The sequence below is a fragment of the Pseudorca crassidens genome, chromosome 6 (assembly GCF_039906515.1).
Source record: "Pseudorca crassidens isolate mPseCra1 chromosome 6, mPseCra1.hap1, whole genome shotgun sequence".
Lineage (NCBI taxonomy): Eukaryota > Metazoa > Chordata > Mammalia > Artiodactyla > Delphinidae > Pseudorca > Pseudorca crassidens.
The window spans coordinates 8,137,969-8,164,315 of NC_090301.1; the positions used below are offsets into that span (position 1 = coordinate 8,137,969).

Genomic DNA, 26,347 nt, shown 5'->3' on the forward strand with positions numbered 1-26,347 from the left:
GGAAAAAAGCATGTTGAAATGTATTAGAATCAGAACCTGTACAAAAAAAAAAAAAAAAAAATTAAAATATAACCTGAAACTGTTCAAGTTCAGAAAGGCTAGTCAAGTCCTTTTCTCTTGCCAGGAGAATGCCATCATCAGAGGGCTCTGGGTCACCAGCCAGGGAGGGTGGGAAGAAAGAAACAGAAGCAGCAACAGATCCTTCACCAGATAGAGGGGCCTCAACACCACCATCCCCACCACGGATGCAGCCGGGAAGAATTAAAGATCTCGGGAGAACAAGTGTTGGCAGACAGCCCCAGTGGGCAGCCGGGGCCTTGACACCAAAAACCAGTCTGAGTAGTCAGAGGCAGCAGGGAGCGAGGCCAGCGGAGAACACCAAGCCGGAAGAAACTTCTGCCACCCAGCAGACCCGCAGCGACCCCTACGGGTGCTCAAATTCCAGAGGTTAATCAGCCTGGTGCTCCCAACTAATGAGAGACTGGAGCTGGGCGTAAGAGGCTGAAAACCCGCAGGTTTAGTAAACATAGCCCAGCATCACATCCCTCCATGGCCTGATCTGAGCTGCCAACAAGGGATAAGGCAGGAGAGGGAAAACAAAGCATTCTGATACCTGGCTAGAGCGCCTGCACCATGGTGGGCACTGTGGCACATGGGGCTGGAGAAGGAGTGCCTCCCGTCACTCAGAGAGGGGCCTCCTTCGCAGTCATCCCTGTGGGCCAGTTAAAGCTGCTTCCAGCTTATGACCAGCCTGACAAAATGACACGAAGCAAAAGAAAAACTGGGAGGGATACAAGCCCTTAGACAGAGACAAGAACCTCCTGGAGGGAAGCTGGGCAGTGTCTGGCCCTGTTGGGATGGCATCCGTGGAGCCCCTGAGTCTGAAGGGAGCAACTGGGGAAGAGGGAGTGGGAGAGGGAAGGGAGTTAACGGTTCTTCTGGAACAGTACCAATGTGGGGGGAGGCGCTGGTGAGGGGATGGGCAGGTCTGGAACTCATGGAAGGTAGAGAGGGGAGGAAATAGGCCCTTGGTGTCCCCTCCCCACCTGACCCAGGCCTGGTGAGTGCCAGCTGCCCCAGCCGGCCCTAGTGGCGGCTGGAGACCAGACCTTTCACTTTGGACATCTTCTTAGTGGGCTGCCTCTGCTCAGCATGGGGGGGACACTCTCGTTCAGCCAACTGTTGCTCCATCTCCTGAGCTGAGGAGGACGCAGTAGCTTTGAGTGTCTTCTTGATGTTGGTAACCTGGAGGGAGACACAGAATTGGTGTGGTCAGCTTGTAAGCTCCAGAAACTCACTGCAACTTGTTCTCGCTATAAGGGGGGCCACTCAAGGGAAGAAGCCAGAATCCTCTGCAAGAAAATCTGAGATTATCTTCAGAAACTCAGATGAGGAGAAACAAGCAGGGGCTGCTCATGGAAGATACATGGAAATGAGTCAAGCAAAAAAGTGGAACTAATGCTTTCTTGGTTGAAAATGGGGAATAAGCCAAGTGGTAGTGGACCATTTGGCAAAAAGGTACAACACAGCAAGTGAAAGAAAGCACTGGTTAAAATGGCCATAGAAAAACAAAGGGTGACACAAGATGCTATACTCAGCTCATTACTGTTCACATATGAAACCACAGATATTTTCACCAGAACTTTGGGAATACAATTCCCGAATTCCCACGAGCCCTTCTTGAATAAGCAACTAGAGGATAAACTTCAGCCAACTAAGTGACAAATGACAAAAAATGTAGTAAAAGAAAAATGCGACCACAGTACTGTTTTCAGCATTCCTTTCTTCGATTAACAGAAAGGCTCCGAAATATTTAAGCAACTCCTAAGCATATCCTATGCAATATCTGTGTACTGCTCTAGGATGAATGTTCTACCATTTTTTAATTAGTTCCCAGTTTGTTTTTCACTTATGTATGGTGCTCCTGTGAACAGCCCCCCATGTTTACCTTTGCATACTTTTGTGAACACCTGTGGAGGACATATTCCTAGAATTGAGCTTTCCACATCAAAGGGTTTACACATTTTACTTTAGTAATGATTGCCATACTGCCTTCTGAAAAATGATTGTACCAACTTGTCCTTCTACCAATCGTGTACTCCTGTGCCCGTATTTACACACATTCCCCAACACCAATTCTAATGGATTGTTCATGCCTTTGCCCTTCAGCTAGCTGAGGTGTATTGGTGCATGCAGAGTGAGGTGTATGTTTGTCGGTAAGAAAGTAAAGGCGGGGACTTCCCTGGTGGTGCAGTGGTTAAGAATCTGCCTGCCAGAGCTTCCCTGGTGGTGCAGTGGTTAAGAATCTGCCTGCCAGGGCTTCCCTGGTGGCGCAGTGGTTGAGAGTCTGCTTGCCGATGTAGGGGACACGGGTTCGTGCCCCGGTCCAGGAAGATCCCACATGCCGCGGAGTGGCTGGGCCCGTGAGCCGTGGCCGCTGAGCCTGCACGTCCGGAGCCTGTGCTCCGCAAGGGAAGAGGCCACAACAGTGAGAGGCCCACGTACCGCAAAAAATTTAAAAATTAAAAAATTTTTTAAATTTAAAAAAAATTTAAAAAATCTGCCTGCCAAGGCAGGGGACACAGGTTTGAGCCCTGGTCCGGGAAGATCCCACATGACGCGGAGCAACTAAGCCCGTGCGCCACAACTACTGAGCCTCCACTCTAGAGCCCGTGAGCCACAACTACTGAAGCCCACACGCCTAGAGCCCATGCTCCGCATCAAGAAGCCACCGCAATGAGAAGCCCGCGCACCACAACAAAGAGTAGCCCCTGCTCACCTCAACTAGAGAAAGCCCGCATGCAGCAACGAAGACCCAACGCAGCCAAAAATAAACAAATAAAATTTTTAAATAAATAAATAAAAGATATTTGTTTTTGTTTCACTTCAGTGTATTCTGATGGCCTTGGGGGAAAGGTTAAGAAATGTGATTTCTCCGTTATCACTGCTTTATAAAATAACAAGGTTTGTCCAGTTTGATATGTTTTCTAAGCATTCATTCAAATGCCTATTTACCTCCTCAAGCAGCTTTTTCTTATAGAAACTATCTCCCAGTAAGCTATTATTTCAGGTGCTCAGTGACCCTGGTAAGCCAGAAAAAGAAATGAGACTTACCCCAAGGAAAAATCTGGTTTGTTCTGCACTTCTGACACGCCACTCAAGACCCTGTACCTTCCTTCCCTTCCACAACATGTGCCCTCCACTCGAGCCACGCTAGTCCCCGGCCTCACACCCGGAAGCAGTCATTTCTTCTGCCTTGTTGCCTTTCCTGCACCCTGTTATTCCAGCCTGGGCAAGCCTCCTCCTTCGCTAGCCACCTCTGACCCTACCTCTTCCACAAACCCGTCCTGACCACTAGCCTCCCCTCAACCTATATTGCCTGGCAGCGCCCTCTCACTCTCGGATGGCGGCATCCTGTGTGCTGTGTCTCCTCTGTGTTTCAGGAGTTCACATCTAGCTTCCAGTAAGACTACGTACTGACAAAGTTGAATCCTCCACAGTCAGGTAAACATGCCATAGGGAAAAAGAGGGCTTCTTGGGCAAGTGTCTCTTAGCCTAGGAAATGAGGCCCTTTATCTTAAACAAGGCCTCAGCCTGGATGGGGGGGATGACATGGCTCACAGGGGCCCTATTATGGATATGTCATGCTCAATCAGTTTGACTGTTAGCATTTTAAACACAGGGAACTCACAAAGTGGACTGCCAAGCCAATAACAGACTCTCATAGTTGAAGGGGAGTTAAGAGTCAACTAGCTTTTTGTAATAGCTGTGCAGGTCTACCTGCAGATAGCTCCTTCCGGGACCCAAGAGTGGCCACTCATGTAGGTCCACCAGTTAAGCCCATCTCAGCTTCAAGAAACAATCCTGAGAAGTCTAACTGCTCTTGCACAGAGCCGCCCTTTAAACGACGACTAGTATCCCGCAGACTTGTCTTCTTTGGCCTAAATGCCCCTGATCCTTCTAATTTTCTTCCTTGAGTAGTCTGGCTTGCAGGCCATCCCCATCCCATTACCCCAGATGACCTAGAGTTTGTCAAGCCCCTCAAATCATGGGCCTCAGGAGTTTTCAGGTGGGACTGCGCCTGCTAACAAAATCACAGCCTAGTTCTACCAGAGACGTTAAATATTCAGGCAAAAGGAGAAAGAAGAGAGTCTTAGGGTAGGAAAACCTCTTTGAGCTATGGGGCAGAGCAAAGGGAGACAACAGAAGTAGAGTGCACAGTGGGGAAAGGGTTACATAGAAAAGAAGAACGGGGAGATGGAGAGAAGCACACTCTTGGCGCACCACACAGCCAACAGGCTCAAGATCTGTCACTAACTTAACTCCTGGGGCATTTTCTACATAAAGAAAAACAGGGCTTACTTTGTCCAATTATGCTCTATTACCTACCTGACTGGAACACAGCCTATTTTGTGAATGCAGCAAGAACTACAGATTGACATTCCAGAGAACATCAGACTTATAAGCACACTGAAATATAAAGAAAAATACACTCCAAAATCAAATGTAAATGAGGAGGTGCTTTGTGGAGGTGATCATTACCTCCCCTCCAGGGTATTTGCTCAGAGGTAATGACACAGCTCATAATGTTATTGTTCTATCTCCTCCAGGTATGCTGGAATTGTAACTAATTATGCGCTATTTCTGTGAAAAACTAAAAGGAGAGAGTATTCTTAGGCAGTTTGTGACAGGGCTGACTTCGTTAAGAGGGAAGACTCTTCTTAAAGCTAATACTCAACAGAAGATAGCTGCTGTTATAAGATTTTGGGAGGAAAACGTCAAGATTTCCCCTCTGGGAACAAGCAATCTAACTTAAGGACAAGTAAAGAAAAGATCAACTCAGTTGAGAAAATGACTATAAAAGTTAAGTCAAGGGCTTCCCTGGTGGCGCAGTGGTTGAGAGTCCGCCTGCCGATGCAGGGGACAGGGGTTCATGCCCCGGTCTGGGAAGATCCCACATGCCGCGGAGCAGCTGGGCCCGTGAGCCATGGCCGCTGAGCCTGCGCGTCCGGAGCCTGTGCTCCGCAACGGGAGAGGCCACAACAGGGAGAGGCCCGGGTACCGCAAAAAAAAAAAAAAAAAAAGTTAAGTCAAGAGTAACGGAAGCATAAATACAAGCAGAATAGGACAGAATTACAGCTGTGTTTGTGGTAGATCTGTTTTATTTTCAAGTCAACAAATACTTAGTGAGCACCTTCCATGTGCCTTCAGCTGGGGGACGGTCAGCATCCCTCACATAGTAGCCAGATCATGCATCTGTGAATGGAAAAATTGTCAAGGCTCTGGGCTTTGACCACACTCCCACTCTTCTCATACCTGTCTGTTCTAGATTTCCTAGAAGATTATTAAATTAGTAAACTGTTTTAATTGGTAGTGGAGGTGACCTTGGAGGTTTCCTCAAATTTCTCTCTCTCAAACTTAATCAAATCTTTACTGCCACCTGGTGGCAGCATCAGGCTCTGCCAGCTGTGTTTTCCAGCAGTGGGCCGCCGCGAGCTAATCCATGTGTGCTGGCTCTCATTTAATAACCATAACCTAAGGAGCCCACACTGTTGTCTACGTATTGGTCGTGCCTCAACATTAGGCAGTGCCTTCTTTCATCAGATGCCATTTTTTCTGGAAATAAACTTGAGCCATTCAAAATTCTAAAACTAGTATCATTCAGTTTTGCAAATGACCACAGTCAAGCCCACCACCTGCCACACAATTAGCAACAGTCCGAGCACAATGGGGCAGCCAGTAGCGATCAGACTCCTCCTCCTGTGCCACCAACCAGGTTTAAGAGTGTTTCAGGCTATCCCAGGTCAGGTGGGCATTTCGCCTCCAAATCTACTGTTTCCAGGGTCTGATGTACAGGGAAGAATCAGTGAATACTGTCCTACTTTGCTCAGACATCAATCCCAGGTCAGAGAAGAGAGCAAAATATTCAAGAGGGGGATCACAGAGCTTATTAGAGAAGCTGCAGGCTTACTTTCCTAATTGCATCTGTCTTTGACTAATGCTAAATTAAATATAGTTCACACTTCTTTGGCTAGAAGTAGAGTTAAAAATTTACAGTGGATGGAACATTCACAGCGTAGATATGCATATATATACAGGGATGTGTGTATCTGAAATAAATGCACTCTAGTTCATGGAAGCAGAGTTCAGCAGTCCACTGACACCTATAGGGTGTGCCTGAAATATAAACACTCATTTGAGCACCTATTATGTGCTCATTAGGCATGGGACAAGGAGCTGGGCTTACAAAGACCAGGTTTTATTTTCAAGGAGTACATATAACAGAGCAGGGGAAATCTTCAAATTTTACAAATCCCCCTTAGAAAGGCACAACTACTTATTTCTTATGTTCCTTAGCTGTAACTCTGGGTCCCATTCTGCTACACTCTAGGATACCTGACTTCTAAAATTCATTAAATACCATTAATGCTTCAAGCTCCATCAAGCTAGAAAAGGACTTTCAGTGCTAAAATTCTGGTCTTCAGGGCTCCAAACAAATTGGGAGATGGCGCCACAGGTGTCCAGGCTATAGGCAGACAAACACCCACTAACTCAAGGGCTGGAGCCTGCGTCTCTCCCAGAGGCTAAAAATGTCCTGAACAACCAGGCATCTAACACCACAATCACACACTTTTATCTTCACCTGCATTTCATCCACCAAATCTTTTCCCTTTTTTCTTTTTTCAAGATGAAACATATCATGCATTTTAAATGGTTACAACATACACATACAGATTAGAGAAGAATACAATGAACACTGTGCACCCACCACACAACCTAAGAGGCAGAGCAGCACCGGGGCCTTGAAGCTCCATGTGCCCCAGCCCAGCCGCACCCCGCCCTCTGCCCCGCCTGGTAACCACCATCCCTCCATCCATCTTTAAGACCCATCCCCAAACTCGTTTCTTTTGCTCTACAGCTGCAAAGTGCGTGTAAACTGAGGAATTACAACATTCCGCTCCCCGAGCCCGCTCACGCTCTGGTGACCAGGAATCAGAAACGAGACGGACAGCACCAAGAGGAGGGCCTGGGTCACACTCGCCTCTACCCCAGCACCTCACCCAGTGCCCACGAGCGAGTGAGTGCTGTTTCATCTACGCCAAGATCACAAGACAAGGGACAAACAGGGATACCCTGGAGTGGGGACAGGCGTTCTCTTCCTCACCTCGGCCTCTACCTGCTGCTGAGTTCGGCTGTGGTTTTCCTTGTACTGGTTGGCTCTCAGAACTTGCTGCTCGATGCCCAGCAGGACTGCCTCGCAGCCATCGCACCTATATAAGAGATAACCAGCCCTGAGCCCCAGAAAAGCCTGGTAGTTGTCCTGCAGCCTCCCAAATCTCCCTCCCCGATTCCTTAGAGACTTCCTGTAACACTCCGTCTGCCAGCGCTCTTGCCCCTTCACTCCTTCCAAAAGACAGGTGTTTCTGAATACATAACATAGGGCATATGGAAACAAACATGGAGGATGTGGGGTGGTTTCTTAGAATACAGCTTTAATTTCCAACCTTTGTATCCCATGGGAAAGCTTCACGGACTGTGCAATTAAAGGAATTAGGAGGGACTTCACAGATGGCACTGATTAATCAGTTTTCTCAATAGAAAAATTTATTTTCTAAAAGCATCCTATTTTGAAGATTGCCCTTTTTCTCAGAAGTGTGTTACTTCCCAACTGCCACCCCCTCCTCATTATATCATTTTCCCCACTTTTTATTTTGAAATTTTAAATACATTAAAAAAAAAGTTGAAGGTATAGTACAATAAATAGCCACATACCCTCCACTTTAGAGTCAACAGTTGGGAACATTCTGTGTATTTGCGGTGCCGCTCTACATACCAATTTTGTTTCAAATCTAACTCCAATGCATAAAAACAAGTTGTAGGAATTCATACGAGTAAACATCCTGGAATGGGGGCTAGAATAGGCCCTCTGGATGCAAACACGTTGAAGTCAGACTATGGAGGTGAAAGACGGTGTCAGTCATCTCAAAAACGGAAAAAGACAGCCAACTTTAGTGGGACTGGAAACCTAGATTTTGTATGCCAGACCATTTTCATGTTAGGGGTGTTTTCTAAGTTTATTTCCCATTTAGTCTGACTTCACCGTTTTAAAATCTTTTGAAAGTTACTGCTTGTGTCAGATGTTGTAAAGGGAAGGGGTCTGGAGTCACACTTGGGACAGAACCTGGGGTAAAGGGTGGGCAAGTACATGCCTGGGGATCCAACAGTAGCTGAAGTGAGGGAAACTTAAGGGGCTGTGGACCCCCAGAGGGTCAAAGCTGGGCTGTACATCCCTGGATACACACCCCTAGAGGCTAAGCCAGAGAGTCAGTCTGTACATCCCTGGATACACACCCCTAGAGGCTAAGCCAGAGAGTCAGTCTGTTTAAAGACAAAATGAACCCCAGCCCTCTGCACAAAGTCTGCCTACTCTGCTTCATGGCCTCCGACGTGCCATGTGCCGCCTGGGAACACACTCTCCTCACCTCCAATTATACTCTCACCCTGGCCCTCCTTCACAACTCAGCCTTGAATCACACCATGACAAATCCATGTAGAACGTGCAACAGCTCTTGCGAACATCAAATTCCATTAAAATGGAGTACATGCAAATGTTCCACTTCCTTTTATATACCGGAATATGGTTATCAAATATTCAGTATATGAGTCTGTGTTCCAACTTAGAATAACCCATTCCTTGTCTTTAATATCCTTCACAATGTTTTACAAACACTAGCCCAATGTTACTGATGCCGAACTTGGTTCTCTTATCCAAAGAATCTTACCAACACTAATTCCCAAGCTTGGTCAAACACTGAGGGTGAGTCTGCAAAGCACAGGATCAGTGTCACACAGCGAGGCTTCAGAGGCTCCACCTGCCAACTCTGGGCATTTTACAGCCTGCTACTAAACAGCCCCCAACTGCACAGGACAAGAACTATTTTACAACCATGGCACTAGGAAGCCTGAAGTGATTCCTACTGCCACACAGCTGTAGTCACAAATGCAGCCCCACTCCCTAGCTTGCTGTCCCAAGGCCCCAGCTCCCAGGCAGCCCCAGCTGATACCTGGAGACCACATTTCCCCAAACAGAGGCGTAGAGGGCATGCTAGGTATCCCCTCCCTAAAGAGGGGGGCACCTCCTTCTTTGAGCCTCACCATTCATGCAAGGTCTTGACAATATTATTGATATCTTTCTTTCGGATGTCACGGCCAATGCAGAAATCCACTTCTAGCAGCTGGTTTCGCTGATCCAGCTTGCCCTGGATGATATCAGTGTAGACAGCCTCGATGATGAGGTCTTCCAGTTCCCGGAGATTCCGCATCTCCAGGTCCTTCAGCAGCACGGAGTAGGGGATACACTATAGATAAGGTACATGTGATGTTTACAAAAACCATTGGTAAACATTAAAGAAAATTCAGGTTATTACTCAGATAGCCAACATATGCCTCAGGGCTTTGGGAAATGCAGTCTAGTGGTAATTATTAACATCTATGGCAACAAGAGATGGATAAATGAGCTGTGAGACCCGTGGGATCCAAACAAGACCCACAGCATCTAGGAATGCGTTCTCCTCCATCCCCTGCCTCCTGGACTTTGCTCAGCTTCCAGCTTTCATGCTCTGAAGCACACTCTTAGAGATCCCAAAGACTCTTTCTAGAGGAAAAAGGGATATCCTCAGAATGTGGCACTCTGCTGCCTTTTGGAAGCTGGCAGAATTTGTATAAGACGCCAGATCATCAAAAAAAACTCCAAAGAATCTCAGACACTGGACCCACAAACTGGCTGCTTGCCCAGCAGAGCACAATTAAAAATCTTACAGTCTAATGCACCCACCTACAGGTGACCAGTGGATACTGCAAGCTCAGAGGTCATCCTGAAGTTTACATGTTTTCTTGGTCTCTGACAACCAATGTCAATTCCCCAACAGTAGTCCTGTAATGGACTGTACCGACATTCTGCATGACTCCAAGACAACTGGATATCTAAATACCAGTTTTCTGTAAATCCTATGACACATCACTATTAGTTTGAAAATTAACACAGCAATCAAATCTGCAGAAACAGGAGGAAGATGTATGAGGAGAAGAGGGCAAACATACCTGGGGGTTTTTCTATGACTAAAGGTCTGAAATCCAGGGTTGGTACAGGGGCTTAGAATGACAGGTTGGACAAAGGATTAATCTCCAAATTATACAAGCAGCTCATGCAGCTCAAGAGCAAAAAAACAAACAACCCAATCCAAAAATGGGCAGAAGACCTAAATAGACATTTCTCCAAAGAAGATATAGAGATTGCAAACAAACACATGAAAGGATGCTCAACATCACTAATCGTTAGAGAAATGCAAATCAAAACTACAATGAGGTATCACCTCACACCAGTCAGAATGGCCATCATCAAAGAATCTACAAACAATAAATGCTGGAGAGGGTTTGGAGAAAAGGGAACACTCTTGCACTGTTGGTGGGAATGTAAATTGATACAGCCACTGTGGAGAACAGTATGGAGGTTCCTTAAAAAACTAAAAATAGAACTACCACACAACCCAGCAATCCCACTACTGGGCATATACCCTGAGAAAACCATAATTCAAAAAGAGTCATGTACCACAATGTTCACTGCAGCTCTATTTACAACAGCTAGGACATGGAAGCAACCTAAGTGTCCAGCGACAGATGAGTGGATAAAGAAAACGTGGCACATATATACAATGGAATATTATTCAGCCATAAAAAGAAACGAAATTGAGTTATTTGTAGTGAGGTGGATGGACCTAGAGACTGTCATACAGAGTGAAGTAAGTAAGAAAGAGAAAAACAAATACCATATGCTAACACATATGTATGGAATCTAAAAAAAAAAAAAAAAAAGGTTCTGAAGAACCTAGGGGCAGGACAGGAATAAAGATGCAGAGGTAGAGAATGGACACTTGAGGACACAGGGAGGGGGAAGGGTAAGCTGGGACGAAGTGAGGAAGTGGCATGGAAATATACACACTACCAAATGTAAAACAGATAGCTAGTGGGAAGCAGCCGCATAGCAAGATCAGCTCGGTGCTTTGTGACCACCTAGAGGCATGGGATACGCAGGGTGGGAGGGAGACGCAAGAGGGAGGAGATATGGGGATATAAGTATATGTATAGCTGATTCACTTTGTTGTACAGCAGAAACTAACACACCATTGTAAAGCAATTATACTCCAATAAAGATGTTAAAAAAAAAAGAATGACAGGTTGCAGAAACGAGGGAAAAAGTCGCTCCTACTCTTTGCTACACTTGAGAAGTTCATGATCAGGACAAAAAAAAATTCAGGTCCTCATTTCCTAACAAAATAGGCCTCCCACCTGAAGTGCCCAGCTGAGAATCCGAAATTTGTGATTAGGCCAGATAAAATAATTTTAGCACGTGAAACAGCAATCCAAGAACAAATATACATCTCTCCAGCTCAATCACAGAGGGGAAATGCAAAAAGCAAACTTTTTCAAAGGCACAGCCCCCCAAAACTTTATAGACATTTAGGCTGGGATTGGGCAGAGAGCCAAAAATCAACTATAAATTAATCAAACCTGGATCTTCTTTGTTAATGGCTATAAGCAGCTGGTTGCACATCTTCTAAAAAGAAGAACTCAGAGATATAGTGGAGTGGTATCTTACAGAAGGTTAGGGTCAGAAGTTAGCACAGAAGGCAAAAATTCCAATTACTATAATTAACCTTGAAAATCCCCAGAGGAAGGCAGCATATTAAAAAATCTAAAAAAAAAAAAAAAAAAAAAAAATCTATCTCTCAGTAAGTTCAACATAGCAAGTTTTTCCTCCAGCACAGGAACAGTTCACTGTGCACTGAGCAACAGCTGAAGCAGTTAACTTGCCTTGAGATGCCTTGCTGTTTGAAAAATCTGTATCTTGAAACAGCAGTCTCCTTTAAGCATGGCAAAATGCTCACAGCACGTGGGGTACCACGGCATGCCAGAACTGAGACCTGCTGATTCACAATCACTCCTGGGCATACTTTTCCTAAATGGAATGGTGAGTAATTATCTACACTATTTTAACTGTTATCTTTTTCTCTTTTGTCCTTTGCCAGGCAAATTTTATGCATTTATGATGCAACTCAACTGTGTGTAGATGGGAGTTCCCACACTGATGCCAACGTGACACCTGCCTCGAGGTAAGGAGGAAGACAGGAAAGGGTTTGGATCGTACCTTCATCCTTGACGCCAAGCTCACGATGGTAAGGTGTTTCAGCTTGTTCTGCTGAGCTGTGCTCAGTTCTGGCAGGCTCTCCTTGTTGGCTGCTCAGTCCCACCCACCACAAAAATCAAGACACAAAATAAAATTAGGATTTCTTCATGGAATAAGCACACCAACTCCCCACATCAAACCTGCTATTGAATCACTGTCATGACTCTGCACTTATTCACTAGGCAAATGTTCCATAAGCACCTCCCATCTTCTCTGAAATACCATGTGCTACCAAAGAAGACAAAACTGAATCTCTACACACAAGAAGCTTAGTCTCCTAAGAAGCCGGGCATGAGTGCACAAAACGGCATGACAATTCTCTTACTGGAGTACTATTTTCAACATGTCTTCACTGAGCGTCTGTTATGTCCAATGCACTGTCTTAAGTGATGCAAGGGGAACAGACGGGGCTTGTCAGGGCTGCTACACTCCGCAACTCCAGGAGCACCAACTACCACCCAGAGTTGTGCAACTCAATCGCCCTGAACTTGTCCTCAGTCTTACCATCCAATGTTTCAACAGCTACAAATGCAAGAGAACTACCAGAAGAAAGGTACAAACTACCAGAAGAGAACAAGAGGGTGAGGAGGTGGGGGAGAGGCAGAAAGGGAAACAGAGAGAGGGGGAGAGAAAAAAGAGAAAGTGCAACTGAGTGCAGTCACACTGGGGAACTGGGGAGGTACAGGAGACAAAAAGAAAGAAAGGTGGACTATGAGATGATCCTTGAAGGACAGGCAAAACTTTAGCAATAACAATAATAGCAACAGCAATGGCACCAGCCAAGGCAACGTATATGGCAAGCTTTACTTAGTGTAAGTGCACACACAGATCCGTTCATACACACACACATCCAGTTAGTCCTCACAACAGCCCCACAAGACAGATTCCAAATGTCTTCAATTCCTTATCCATAATGCTGGATTCCAAAAAGGTAAATCCACACTGCTTTTGCTCCCTTGAGCACGGTGCTGAAATTCATTTGGTGGCAAATCATGACCTAAATTGAGTTAGGCTTTTTATCCCACTTGTTGTGAATATTCATTTGTTTTGCTGCAAAACTGTGAATGTGTTTGACTACCGGTGCTGCCCACACCTCTCAAGGGTGTTACATAAAAAAGTATATGCATCATATTACCTTTTTAAAGTCCCCAAAATTCTAAATTATGAAACATCTAGCCCAAGAAGTGCAGATAAGGGATTGTGGACCTTTTTATTACTCCCATTTTACAGATAAGGAGACTGAGGTACAGAAGACCATTTAATTTACCAAAGAACACACAACTATTGAAGTGGACACAGAATATAATGCAAGAATCCTGGTTCTAGAGTCTGTAAAATGCTGCTCTTTAGTGAGGATGGAAACAAAGGATACACACACTGGAACAAAGTGAAGGTCAGAAAAAGCTGGCAAGTGGCAAACTGTCCAGTCTGGCAGCAGCACCGAGTAAGTAGAAGTGACCATGGAGAAAGAAAATGAGAAAAAAGGGGAAGTCGAGGACATAGTAGAGAAGACCCTGAGTCACACCACTAAAAGAAACTGCCAGGCCTATATCATTATCACTAAAATAAACTAGGGAAGCCAGACAAAAATGGCTTGGGTGGAAGGTAAGTTAGTGTCTGGACATTCATGCACCTCATTCCTGATATTTAAGATTCTAATTTATCAATACAATGACTCAAATGATCTACAAAAGAGAATGGGGTAAGTAGATTATGGAGTATTCGATTATGGAATATTAAAAATGACTACAAGACTTAAAACGTGGATAAATGCCTATGAAATACGTGAATAAAGCAAGATATAAAATGGTACACATAATCTACTTACACCTACATATCAGAAAGCACAAGCACAAGGAAGAAAAGTCCAGCACCATAATGCTAACAGCAGTTTAATAGGAGTACAAGTGACTTTTTTCCCTGTTTTCCAAACTTTCTTCAATATGATGATAGTATTTAGATAATATTTACAACGCTTAAATACTTTACAAAGTATTCTGACATTTCACAACACTCCAAGTGTTCTACAAACACCAGTCCTCAAGAATCTCATCTGGAAAATAAACAAGGGCTATATTTATGGATGAGCATAAACATAGTCCCATTTACCCACTAGGAAATAAAAGGCGGGAACGAAAGTCCTCATGCGAGGTCACTTACAGAGCACAGTAAAATGAGAAACAGCCAGGTTAGGAAGATACCACCCCATGTTTTATATCCCAGACCTCAGTGACCCTCATGAAGGCAACATATCCAGACAGAGCAACAAAATTAAGAAAAGTCTTTGGAGGATCTTAACCAACTCACCTATGTAATCTGGGTATGTTCCATAGGCAAACAGATTCAGCAACTGCAAATAAGCAGCATTACCTCCTTCTGCAAGCTGAGGAGGAAAAAAAACAGCAGTTCACAGACCGAGCTACCAATCACTGCAGTGTTCAAGAAGAGGGCAGGTGATCACATGCCACAGTTCTGACCGTTTTATTGCTTGGTCCCTGAGGTCCCTCCCAACTCTTTGAGTCTTTGGGAAAAAATAAATAAGGCCCCAAGTTTAATTTTTCTCTCTGAGGAATACATGCTTTATACTGCACAGAGCATGCCCAGGAGCTACTTTTGTCACACAGACGCACACACACACAAAGCAGTAAGCACTGGGAGCAGTTCAGGTTTGCTCAGGATTCCCCTGCCATCAAAACAGACTGGAGGGACTTCCCTGGTGGCGCAGTGGTTAAGAATCCGCCTGCCAATGCAGGGGACACGGGTTCAACTCCTGGTCCGGGAAGATCCCACATGCGGTGGAGCACTAAGCCTGTGCGCCAAAACTACTGAGCCTGCGCTCTAGAACCCATGCACAACAACTACTGAGCCCACGCGCCTAGAGCCTGTGCTCCACAACAAGAGAAGCAACTGCAATGAGAAGCCCGCGCACTGCAACGAACAGTAGCCCTCGCTCTCCACAACTAGGGAAAGCCCGTGCACAGCAACAAAGACCCAACACAGCCAAAAATAAATCAAATAAATAAGTTAAAAAAAAAAAAGACTGGAGCAGTCTTGTCAATATACCAGCTTGGCGGGTACAGCACAAGCCACTATCAATCCAAACTGAAAAAAGTGTAGGGTTGGCTCCAAGCTTCAGGACTACATGTGGACTGTGAATGCTGGAGATTAGCACAGCATAAGGCGTGACAGAACAGCCCAGCTGCGACAGGAAACCAGGATACCAGCCCCAAATAAAAGTTTTCATTAGAATTACTTATTCCTCGCTAATGCTAATGGCAAAGAGCTATCTGTAGAAGAAAAACGAAAGAGATACTGTTCTGCCAGGAACTGCTCTACTCTGCTCTGCTGCCAGTTACCGTAACTGGGTGTTTCCCTTACTCACAAATATGTACCTGTTACTCTTCCAATTTACCAAACTCAATAAAGTCTAAACAGGAACCAAGTGGTATTCTGTGGACACCAACAATACCACTTGATTTTAACCATCTTTTAAAAAAAGCTTCCAAAAACTATGTCTGTAATTTCTGACCACTGAAAGGCAGCTAGTTTATTCCCAGCTCACATATGGAAAAAAACAAACTATGGGAAGATAAGGGTGATTTGCTAAGCACTCCAACGAGAACTCTAGCATCTGAATACCCCAGCCTACTGTCTCAGGTTACCGAGAATCTCCTGAGGCCCTGAATCATAAGTGGAAGAGACCATCAAATCTAGCCCCCACTTTTCAGACAGACGATTACAAAACTAGCCATAAAAGACTATTTTCTCTAAAGCAGACACTCCAAAATTTCTCCCACTGGCCTAAGTCAACAAGGTCTTTCTGGCTTTAATTTTCATCCATCTCCTCTTACCCAAACTTCCATATGAAACAACCACCTGGCATATTCATTCAGGCTTTTCACAAACTTGAAGAAACACACTACCCTTTGGTCATCTCTTCTTTTGAAAAATGATGAGCTACCAAGCCATGAAAGAGCAGGGAGGAAATTTAAATGCAATATTACTAAGTGAAAGAAGCCACTCTGAAAAGGCTCCATATGTATGATTCCAACTACACAACATTCTGGAAGAAGTAAAAAGATCAGTGGCCAGGGATTAGAGGGGAGGAAGGGATGAAGAGGCAGAACAGAGGACTTTCAGGGCAGTCAAATACTCTGTATGATACTGTAATGGGACATGTCATTATACATTTGTCTAAACCCATAGACTATAAAACACCAAATGTGATCCCTAATGTAAACTATGGTCTTTGGGTGACAATGACGTGCCAGTGTAGTTCCACACTGGTGGCAGGCTGTTCATGTATGAGAGCACAAGGTATATTAGAACTGTCTGTAACTTCCTCTCAACTTTGCTGTGAATCTAAAACTGCTCTAAAGAAATAAAGCCTATTAAAAAAAAAACTCAGTTTTCTTAAATTTCCCTCACAGGATTCCTTTTCTATCTCTGGTAATTAAATTTTTACTGAAAGTCTACTGTGTGTCAGGCTACATAATAAGCTCTAAGGAAAACAATGGTGAGCACAATAGATCTTACCGTCACGGAGCTTACAATCTAGCAAGACAGGCTGACATTAAACAAAAATTTACAATTAAAAAATAAAACTAGGTGCTCCCCTGGTGGCGCAGTGGTTGAGAGTCCACCTGCTGATGCAGGGGACGCGGCTTTGTGCCCCGGTCCGGGAGGAGCCGCGAAGCGGCTGGGCCCGTGAGCCATGGCCGCTGAGCCTGCGCGTCCGGAGCCTGTGCTCCGCAACGGGAGAGGCCACAACAGTGAGAGGCCCGCGTACCGCAAAAAAAAAAATAAATAAATAAAACTAGGTCTTCCTGTTTCCAGCTATTGCAGGGAGAGGAAATGATGCCACTCCACACACCTGCAATGGATGATCATGGGGAACTGCTCAAGTTTACTAACCAAGAGGAATAAGCAGAGGTACAGCAGCAAGTCCAGTAACGTGAAGACCCATACTCCTTCTGCTACAACGGGCTGATTCACAGCAGGGCTACAGGCATGCAGCCAGCAGCCAATGGCAAAGGTGTCCTAGTGTCATGAAGAGAAGATCTGGCCAGCAAAAGTCAGCCACCCCATATGTGTGGACCACCATCAAGAAGAATGCCTGGGCGACACTCAGTAGCATCGCGCACATGATCCACAAGAACAAGTACTGCCCAGATCTGCACATGGTGGCCGTCAGCAGAGCAGGCACCACCCTGGTCAGCCAGGAAGAAGCTGTGATGGTGAAGAGGAAGCCAACGCACCCTACCAAGAGCTCCTGAGCACATCCTCCAAAGTAAGAAGATGTCACCAGACTTTTCGATCAATCAATATAAAAGTATCAATCAATAAATATAAAAATATCCAAAATGGGAAGTAAAGGTTGAAAAAGTATAGGTTGCTTTACATGTCTGTTCCACCTGGTTACTCTTCACCAGATCTTCTCATTTTTAAGGCACAACAACCAAAAGTGATACCCAAGGTTTTAATAACAACATCAAACAAGCAAACAAAGCAAAAAGGACTACTTCCCAGCTTTTCATGTCATATCTTTTTTTTTTTTTTTTTGGCCAACGTTGGGGGAAGATGTGGAATCTTTTTTTATTTTTTTTATTTTTGGCTGTGTTGGGTCTTCATTTCTGTGCGAGGGCTTTCTCTAGTTGCGGCGAGCGGGGGCCACTCTTCATCGCGGTGCACGGGCCTCTCACTATCGCTGCCTCTCTTGTTGCAGAGCACAGGCTCCAGACGTGCAGGCTCAGTAGTTGCAGCTCACGGGCCTAGTTGCTCCGCGGCATGTGGGATCTTCCCAGACCAGAGCTCGAACCCATGTTCCCTGCATTGGCAGGCAGATTCTCAACCACTGCACCACCAGGGAAGCCCTGTCATATCTTTTTTACACACCTTCTTCAGCACAACACTGCCCTTTTCACAGGAACAATACATTCTTTTTTTAAAATAAATGTATTTATTTTTGGCTGCTTTGGGTCTTAGTTGCTGCGCACAGCCTTTCTCTAGTTGTGGCGAGCAGGGGCTACTCTTCATTGCAGTGCACAGGCTTCTCGTTGAGGTGGCTTCTCTTGTTGCAGAGCACGGACTCTAGGCTTGCCGGCTTCAGTAACTGTGGCACGCGGGCTCAGTAGTTGTAGCTCGTGGGCTCTAGAGCGCAGGCTCAGTAGTTGTGGCGCACAGGCTTAGTTGCTCTGTGACATGTGGGATCTTCCTGGACCAGGACTCGAACCCATGTCCCCTGCACTGGCAGACGGATTCTTAACCACTGCGCCTCCAGGGAAGCCCAACAATATATTCTTTATTCATGCCCATCTCATGTTCGATAACAAAAATTTTCTGCTATGTATGTATCTGACCAATTTTCAATGTCTATATTTGCACCGGAGGTTTTTTGTCCCTAAGAATGACTGAAACTACCCCTGTTAAACATCAGTCCATGCTTATACTCTACTTTTCTAATTCATCAGGTTCAGTTGGATTTTTTCCCCTATCTTTCGAATTACTAGCAACCCAATCAAAATTTGCCCCAAATTCAGATGAAAATATTGACCAGAAGGAGCCCAGGACATTATCCTTGCTCTCTTCCCCTGCCTCACCAATTCCTCAAAAGGATATCTCATGGGTCCACAATGCTTCAGCATGGAAATTCCTTGGAAACCTGGAGAATCACAGGAAGGTTGAGAACAAAGAAGACAGAAAAATTGTTTAGAAACTGCTCTTACCTCCTGCACATTGGCCAGCTCCAGCAGTTCTCCGAAGACATATACTCCAGGAGCCTCCAAAACTTGGCTTATGAGAGCAGTGAGGGCTGAGCCACTGGTACCTTTGGCTAGTAAGATAAACTGTTCCAGGAGGTTACTTGAGGGTTTCTGTTCGCCTGCCATTCTCTGGTCTTGAGATCTGTCCGAAGAAAAGTATTTCATTCTTCCTTCTCCTTTGCAAAGTCTATGCCTATTTAATGCTGGATTAGACATCAGAATACTTTAATTTTACAGTATTCAAAAAGGAAAAAACAGCTCCTCAGTCCAGATCTCATTTTGTGAGATGGGTAGCGTTTAACTGGGAGTTAAAGGGATTTTGTCCTTATTCTGAGGTTTAAAATACATTTAGTAAAAGCCATTTCATTCCATCTGGCCCTTTGCCAAAGGCAGCACCTTCTAAGCCCTTAAACCTAACCAGGACCTCAAGAAACACACAGGAGTATCTCAGTAGGTGTCTTATATCTACCTCATTTTTAGACTCTGGTTAAGAAGCAGAGAATCTTGCCAAAACACAGACGCAGCAAATGTAAGCAAAAGCAATCAGTTACAGCTTCGGTGTGTCATTAGAATCCCACCTATAGCCAGATGCAGATAAGGAAAGACAAAAAGCAGACAAGAAAGATGGCCCATTTATCAAATAAGTCATTGATCAGATAGAAGAAGGGGGAAATCATCTAGAAAGATAAGCAGCAACATATTCAAACTAAGAAAATACACACATACATGCTGTGTAAGTCCATGAGGAAAATCCCTTTATTTGGCCTCCTACTGATATGTGACATTTTACCAAACACGACTTCAGAATTTGTATAAAATCTCAAGAAAACAATAAAAAGATTTGAGAAAACAATGAAGATATACTATTGCCACCCTGAAGACATTAGGACAGGAGGGTCCCTCAACTGTATAATCTACTTACTACAAGCTGGGTGTGTGAACACACACACTGCGTATCTATTCTACAGGAGTTCTCCATGAGAAAAGATTACTCCTCCAAAAATGATAATATACTGGGCAGTGTGACAAAATGAAGAAGTATAGTACAGTGAAAAAGACAATAAATCAAAAAAGGTTAGCTTCGTGAGAAACTAAGTTTTCCTCTGGAGGCAGGCACCAAGAGTGGCAGCCCTTTCACAGTACTACAAAAGCAAGTACGTCGCTTCATCCAGGATTACCTAAGGAGGTCTTGTCGGAAGCGGCAAAAATGAAGTGCTAGGGAATAAAGGTTGCTGAGGGAAGGGGAAACTGAGGGGAGAGGGTAGGAAGGAGATGTCGGGGGAAGGTGATGGTTAGGAGAGGAAAAACAAAACCTCGCTTCCAAGTGGACACGTGCGAAGACATTGAATGACAGGGCGTGGAGATGGAGAAGGGGTAGAAAAACGGACATAACTTCGGTCCCTCAAAAAAACCTCGGCCTAAGGAGCAAAGTCCGCGGGGGCAAAGAGATGAGGAGGCGCCGATAATCGCTGTCTTCTGGAGTGGGAGAGCCCGAGGAGGCGGCTAGGAACTCAGGGGAGATGAATTCCCGTCCTAGGGGGAGGTGCTATTTTGATGGACGGCAGAGGGGCAAAGGAGCAGCCTTTACGGGTGGGGAAGCGAGAGCAATCGCGGTGCGGATGCTGAGAGTCGAGGACTGGGGTGTACTTCAGGGCGGGTGGCGTGTTCCAAGCAGAGCCGCGGGTGCAGGGTGATGAGCCGCGGATCGCGTTCCCCGGAGCGGGGGCGGGGCGGTGTGGCTGAGGGTTTTTCCCACGGCTGGCGCTAAGCCTGACGGCCCAGACGAATCTGGCACGCCGGGCCCCACCCTCTCGCCGGCCCCTACCTGTCCTCGCCGCCTCTCCGTCCTCTCGGTCGCTGGCTTGGCCTCCCGGCGCCTGCCCGCAGGTTGTCAAGCGTCCATGATCGGCCCGGCGTCCGACGCTTTTCTGCCTCCGCCGACCCGTTGCCCTTGCGGCTCCCCCGGAAGCCTCCCGCCGCTGCACTCGAGTTCCGCCCACACTAGGTTCCCCCGCCGCGTTTGCAGCCTCAGATCTCCAGGGCGGCCCCGGCCGGGGAAAGTGGGTCCCGAGCTGGGCTGTAGCCCAGGACAGGGTGGGGGCCCTGAGGAGAGGAATATAGCCTAGGCAGTACTTGGCCCCCCCAACCATCGCCATCACCATCCTGGGCCCTAAATCCATCCTCTTTGGCCGAGCTTTACCCTCAGAAGTTCCGTAGGGCGACTGTGGCTACCCTCGGGGTACAGAGACATACTAAGCCTAATAACTACCGTTTACTGAGCGTTTTTCCATGTGCCAGGTGCTGTACATTGTCTCACTGAATTCTCATAATAACTCTCGGCCTGTCATATTATTCCCATTTTTCAGGTGACATAACTAAGCCTAAAAATCCAAAAGCCAGGGACTTCCCTGGTGGCGCAGTGGTTAAGAATCTACCTGCCCATGCAGGGGACACAGGTTCAAACCCTGGTCCGGAAAGGTCCCACAGATCATGGAGTAACTAAGCCCGTGAGCCACAACTACTGAGACTGCATGCCACAACTACTGAAGGCTGTGCACCAACAGCCTGTGCTCCACAACAAGAAAAGGCACCACAATGAGAAGCCCGCGCACCGCAAAGAATAGCCCCTGCTCGCCGCAACTAGAGAAAGCCCTCGCGCAGCAACATAGACCCAACACAGCCATTAATTAATTAATTAATGATTTAAAAAATCCAAAAGCCGGTAAGTATGAAAGTCTGCTTTGAGGGCTTCCCTGGTGGCGCGGTGGTTAAGAATCCGCCTGCCAATTCAGGGCACATGGGTTCGAGCCCCGGTCCGGAAAGAGACCACATGCCGCAGAGCAACTAATCCCATGTGCCACAACTACTGAGCCTGCGCTCTAGAGCCTGCCAGCCACCACGGCTGAGCCCACGTGCCACAACTACTGAAGCCCGCACACCTAGAGCCGGTGCTCCACAACAAAAGAAGCCACCGCAATGAGAAGCCCGCGCACCACAACGAAGCCCCTGCTCGCTGCAGCTAGAGAAAATCCACGCGCAGCAACCAAGACCCAACTCAGCCAAAAATAATTTTTAAAAAAAAGTCTGCTTTGAAACCCAGGCTATCTGAAGCCAAAGACCATGCTCTTCATCTTTATTCAGAAAATATTTTAAAATAAGCAGAAGATGGGTTGAGCCAACAATGGTTCTGTGACCAAAATGTCATCCGTGGCGTTGCATTTGGTACTTACCAACTCCCCTGGAAGATGGATAAGAATGCCATGTAACTGAACACTTAGGCTGGTTCCTTTAAAGTATACACCACAGACTTTCAGGTCTTGAAGATGAGGAAAAAAACCCTATTTACCTTTCGTGCATTCGAGTGCAGAAATTAGACAGATACAAAGGAGCCGAGCACCAACGCATTCATTTATTTTAAAATTTTCTTTAGCACATATTATGTTCTAGAAGTTTATATGAAGATAAGACAAGGTTCTTGCCCTCAAAAAGCTTCAATGTGTTAAGTGCTATGAGAGAGAGATGACAATACTTCGGAAGCACAGAAGAGAATGTGTTGAGGAAGAGAAAGTGGGCATCTTATGGGCAAAAAGGGGAAGAAAAGAGGGCAGTGACCATAGTCACAGAGGCCTGCACTGTGCAGCATACACTAATGCAGAGAAGAAACCCACAGTGACTGGAACCCAGGGTTCAAGGGTAAGAAATGAGGGCTACAGAGCTGCAGTCAGGTCATCAAGGTTCTTGGAAACCACATGCACAGCCCTATACTCAGTAAAAATCTAAATACAGCAAAGTTCCTACCTGGGAGAGCTCAAGGTTCCTGGGAGAGACAGGTCCATCTGGCTAGGACAGATGATGCCACAAGGAGCCCCAGGGGTACAGATAAGGCTCTCCTGGCTGTGTCCTGGAGAGTGGTTTAAGGAAGCCTTCTGGAGGAAATGAGGCTTGAGTTGAGCCTGGAAGAAAGAGCAAACTCTTTTAGAGTTTGTTTGTTTGTTTTACCTTAAGGGCACTGGGGAGCTATTTAGGGTTTTTAAGCTGTGGAGGGGTCTGGATAATTGCCATTTTGGACACTAGCTGCTATAGGAATGTATTGGATGTGGACAGAACTGGAGGCTGGGAAATCCTTGAGGTGACTGATGTATTCCAGTTAAGAGATTGTGAGATCTTGAACAAAGGTAGCTGCAGCTGGGCATGAAATAGAAGGGACATTGTTGGAGACATTTAGACACCTCAGAACCTATCAGACCTGGTGACCAGTTGAATGCAGGGATAGAAAAGGAAGATACCCCCCAGGATTCTGGCTGGGGAGGCCAGAGCTGTCTGGAGGTGGTGTTAGAGGACAGGGCTGCAGAGGAGAAGGAGCAAAGTCAGTGGTGGAAGGAGAACAACTAAGTTCTGTTTAAGTTCATAAATATTCCAGCTGTGCCTCTCCAGCCTCCAGAATAATGTCCAGACTCCAAGGTTGCAGTTAAGGCCCTTCTCAGTATGCCTCCCTCCTACCTATCCAGCTTTGTCTCGCCCCACCTCATTAGAGCCCAAACTCCATGCCTTCCCGGCCTAACAGGACTCACATCTTTCCTCTCTGACACCAGGGCCTATGCTCAAACTTGCTCTCTCTTCCTCTTCGCAGTGCTCTTCCCTCATATTTCTCTGTTCAAATTCCACCAACCATGTAGGCAAAGATTTAAACAATGCAAAAAGCACTAATCATAAAAAGGAAGCACTGAACTACGGCACTTGACTAAAATGAAGAACTTTTCTTCTCAGAAGACACCAGTACAAGACTAAGAGGCAAGCCACAGACTTGGAGAAGATATCTACAAAGCATGTATCGGACAAGGAACTCCATATCCAGACTATATAAAGGACAACAAATCGATAAGAATTAGCCCAATTAAGAAAGTGGGCAAAAGACCTGAACAGGCACTTCACAAAAGAGGACATCAAGTAGCCAACAAGCATATGACAAGGGCTCAACACCAAAGACAATGTAAATGAAAATTATAACGAGATACCACATTTAGCCAAAATGGCTAATATTTTAAAAACTGACACCACCCTCTATTGCCAAGGGTAAGAGTCAACTAGAACTCTCTTATGTTGCTGGTGAAGGTGAAAATTGGTACAAACATTTTGGAAAACTGGCAATATCTACTATTGCTGATCGTATGCCGTCCACACAAGCCAGCAACTCCTCTCCTAGAAATAAATGCATGAATCCACAAAAAGAAACATTTAAGAATGTTCACTGCAGCTTCGTTAATAAAAGCCAGAAACTGGTAAATGAAAACCAAAATACCCATGAACACTAGAGAAGGTAAATGGTGCTACACACATACAATGGAATACTACTTAGCAATTAAAAAAAAAAAAAGCTACTGCTACATACAACATGGATGAATCTCACAAAAATATTGATGAAGGAAAAAGGCCAGACTCATATTGCACTTACTGTATGATTACATTTAAATGAAAGTCAAGAATAGCAAAATTGATCTATGGTAATAGAAGTCAGAAGAGTGGTTATCAGGATGGAAGGATGCAGCACTAACTGGACAGGGGCACCCTGGGAAGGGTGCTGGAAATGTTCAGTATCTGGATTTGGGGGTTGGTGACAGGTGTATACATATGCCAAAACTGTGCTCTTGCTGTATGTGTTACACTTCATTAACAAAAAAAATTTACAGATAAAACTTTTTAACACAGAAAAATATCCTACCCATGCCACCTCCTCCATCAAGTTTTGCCAGCTGAAATATATCTTTCCATGGGGGCCTCTGTAGCATTCTAATGTCCTTTCTTTTGTGCCATTCATCACAGTTCATCTTGAATTTCAGTGGAGTCTCTTTTTTTCCCTAACTAGATGGTTATCTTGCTTGTGGCAGTGACCATGCCTTTCACCTTCTACCAACAGAGAGTCTGGCAAATAACAAAAGCTGAAAAAGGTGTTTGTTGAATTACATGGAAGGAAAACTTGGGTGGGTGCCCAGATAGGCGAAAGGGGTACAGGAAGAGGAAGGAAGGCCTAGGAAAAGAGATAGCAGATCTCCAAGGAAACCTTAAGATACAATTTTACCTAGTTTCTGAAATCGTATTAAATGTCACCTTGAGTAAAAAAGAACAAATCAAAATACCAAGTCTTACCTAGACTGTGGATAAACAAACATTGCACTCCTTCACTTGCAGGAAAGCCACCAAATAAATGTTTACCTAATGTCGACTGAAGAAAAATGCACAACCTAAAAGTTGTGAGTTATGTTTTATTTGGGGACCTTACTGAGGACTATAGCCCAGGAGACAGCCTCTCAGATAGCTCTGAGGAACTGCTCCGAAGAGGTAACAGAGGAACCAGGATACAAAGGACTTTTTGCTGAAAAGAAAATATGTAATTCAACACCAAAAGATTAGTGCTAATCAACAAAAAACAGAGATCTCAAATAAATGATTTTAGTGCTTTTCTATGTATGGGAAGATGCAAGTGTCTGAGCTCATTGAAATTATTCCTTAGATATGCATCTTAATTATCTGGGGCAAGTATCCTGTTTTTCTCCATCCTGAATTCCCCTCTGGGCCCATCTTCAAGGGTGGCTTCAGTGGTTGATGGCTTGATGGTGGCCAAAAGTTGTTGTTGTTTACTGGAATGGCAGGCAACATTGTTTACTGAAAATGGCAGACAACACCTCTGGGTGTTTCAACGGTGATGGGAAGACTTCACCAAGGAGAGTAAGATCGCATAGCCATGCTGCTAAAAATATCATCACCCTAGTGTAGTGGAAAAAGCCCAGACTGCAGGAGACTTAGAGCCGAATTCTAACTCTGCCCCAACTTGCTGTGATCCCTCAACAATCTCTTTGCCTCTCTGGGCCTCAGTTTCTTCATATATAAAAATAACAGGGGTTGGATTAGCAAATTCTCTGAAGTCTAACTGTACTGATATTCTGAGTATACAATCGATATCTCTCTCAGTCCAACGCAGGAGCACACCAGAAACCCCTGCAAAACACCTAAACGGCGCCCCAGGCCAACGAACAAGTACGACTTGAAGGAGTCATTTGTTATATTATCTTTCATAATTTAATGAGTGTTTGTGTTTGTTGTTTCGTCCTTACCATGATTTGCAGGAGATTTCTGAGTTCCATGCAAATAGAAGTTACCTCTCTGTGGGCTGTCATCTTTTGAGGCTGAAGAGGATCTTCCCGCCTGGTTTCAAGTCTAGGGATTCAGAAACCACGAAACCTACAAGCAGGTTTATGAACTTGCGCGCATTGCGCGGCACACTGGAATCTAAGTTACAGAGGAATTGAGTGCAGGGGATGCTGGGATTTGTAGTCCCTGGGCTTTC

General features: G+C 45.3%; 1 protein-coding gene and 1 pseudogene across 7 annotated transcripts; one reads left to right on the forward strand and one right to left on the reverse strand.

Moving 5' to 3' along the window:
* Positions 1 to 26,324, reverse strand: COPS7B (COP9 signalosome subunit 7B). Of its 7 annotated transcripts, none has more exons than XM_067740227.1 (8): positions 26,115 to 26,323; positions 22,804 to 22,958; positions 18,970 to 19,147; positions 14,552 to 14,627; positions 12,206 to 12,294; positions 9,157 to 9,359; positions 7,166 to 7,271; positions 1 to 1,245 (listed from the first exon to the last, which is right to left on the reverse strand). In XM_067740227.1, the coding sequence occupies exons 1-8, from the start codon at positions 26,175 to 26,177 to the stop codon at positions 1,087 to 1,089; spliced, it is 1,029 nt and encodes a 342-aa protein (XP_067596328.1). In that variant the 5' UTR covers positions 26,178 to 26,323; the 3' UTR covers positions 1 to 1,086. The 7 variants fall into 7 exon arrangements, with proteins under 7 accessions (XP_067596328.1, XP_067596330.1, XP_067596334.1 ...); XM_067740230.1 differs by lacking the exon at positions 1 to 1,245 and adding an exon at positions 5,142 to 5,256; XM_067740229.1 differs by lacking the exon at positions 7,166 to 7,271.
* On the forward strand, positions 17,115 to 17,520 carry LOC137225941 (large ribosomal subunit protein eL28 pseudogene; annotated as a pseudogene).
* Positions 26,325 to 26,347: the final 23 nt, after the last annotated feature.

Coding starts and splice junctions, on each gene's coding strand:
- COPS7B (XM_067740227.1), bottom strand. CDS start 26,177: ATGACAGCCCACAGAGAGGTAACTTCTATTTGCATGGAACTCAGAAAT. Junction 19,148..22,803: donor GGAACCTTGAGCTCTCCCAG/GTAGGAACTTTG, acceptor TTCTTCGGACAG/ATCTCAAGACCAGAGAATGG. Junction 9,360..12,205: donor GCTTGGCGTCAAGGATGAAG/GTACGATCCAAA, acceptor CCTTATCTATAG/TGTATCCCCTACTCCGTGCT.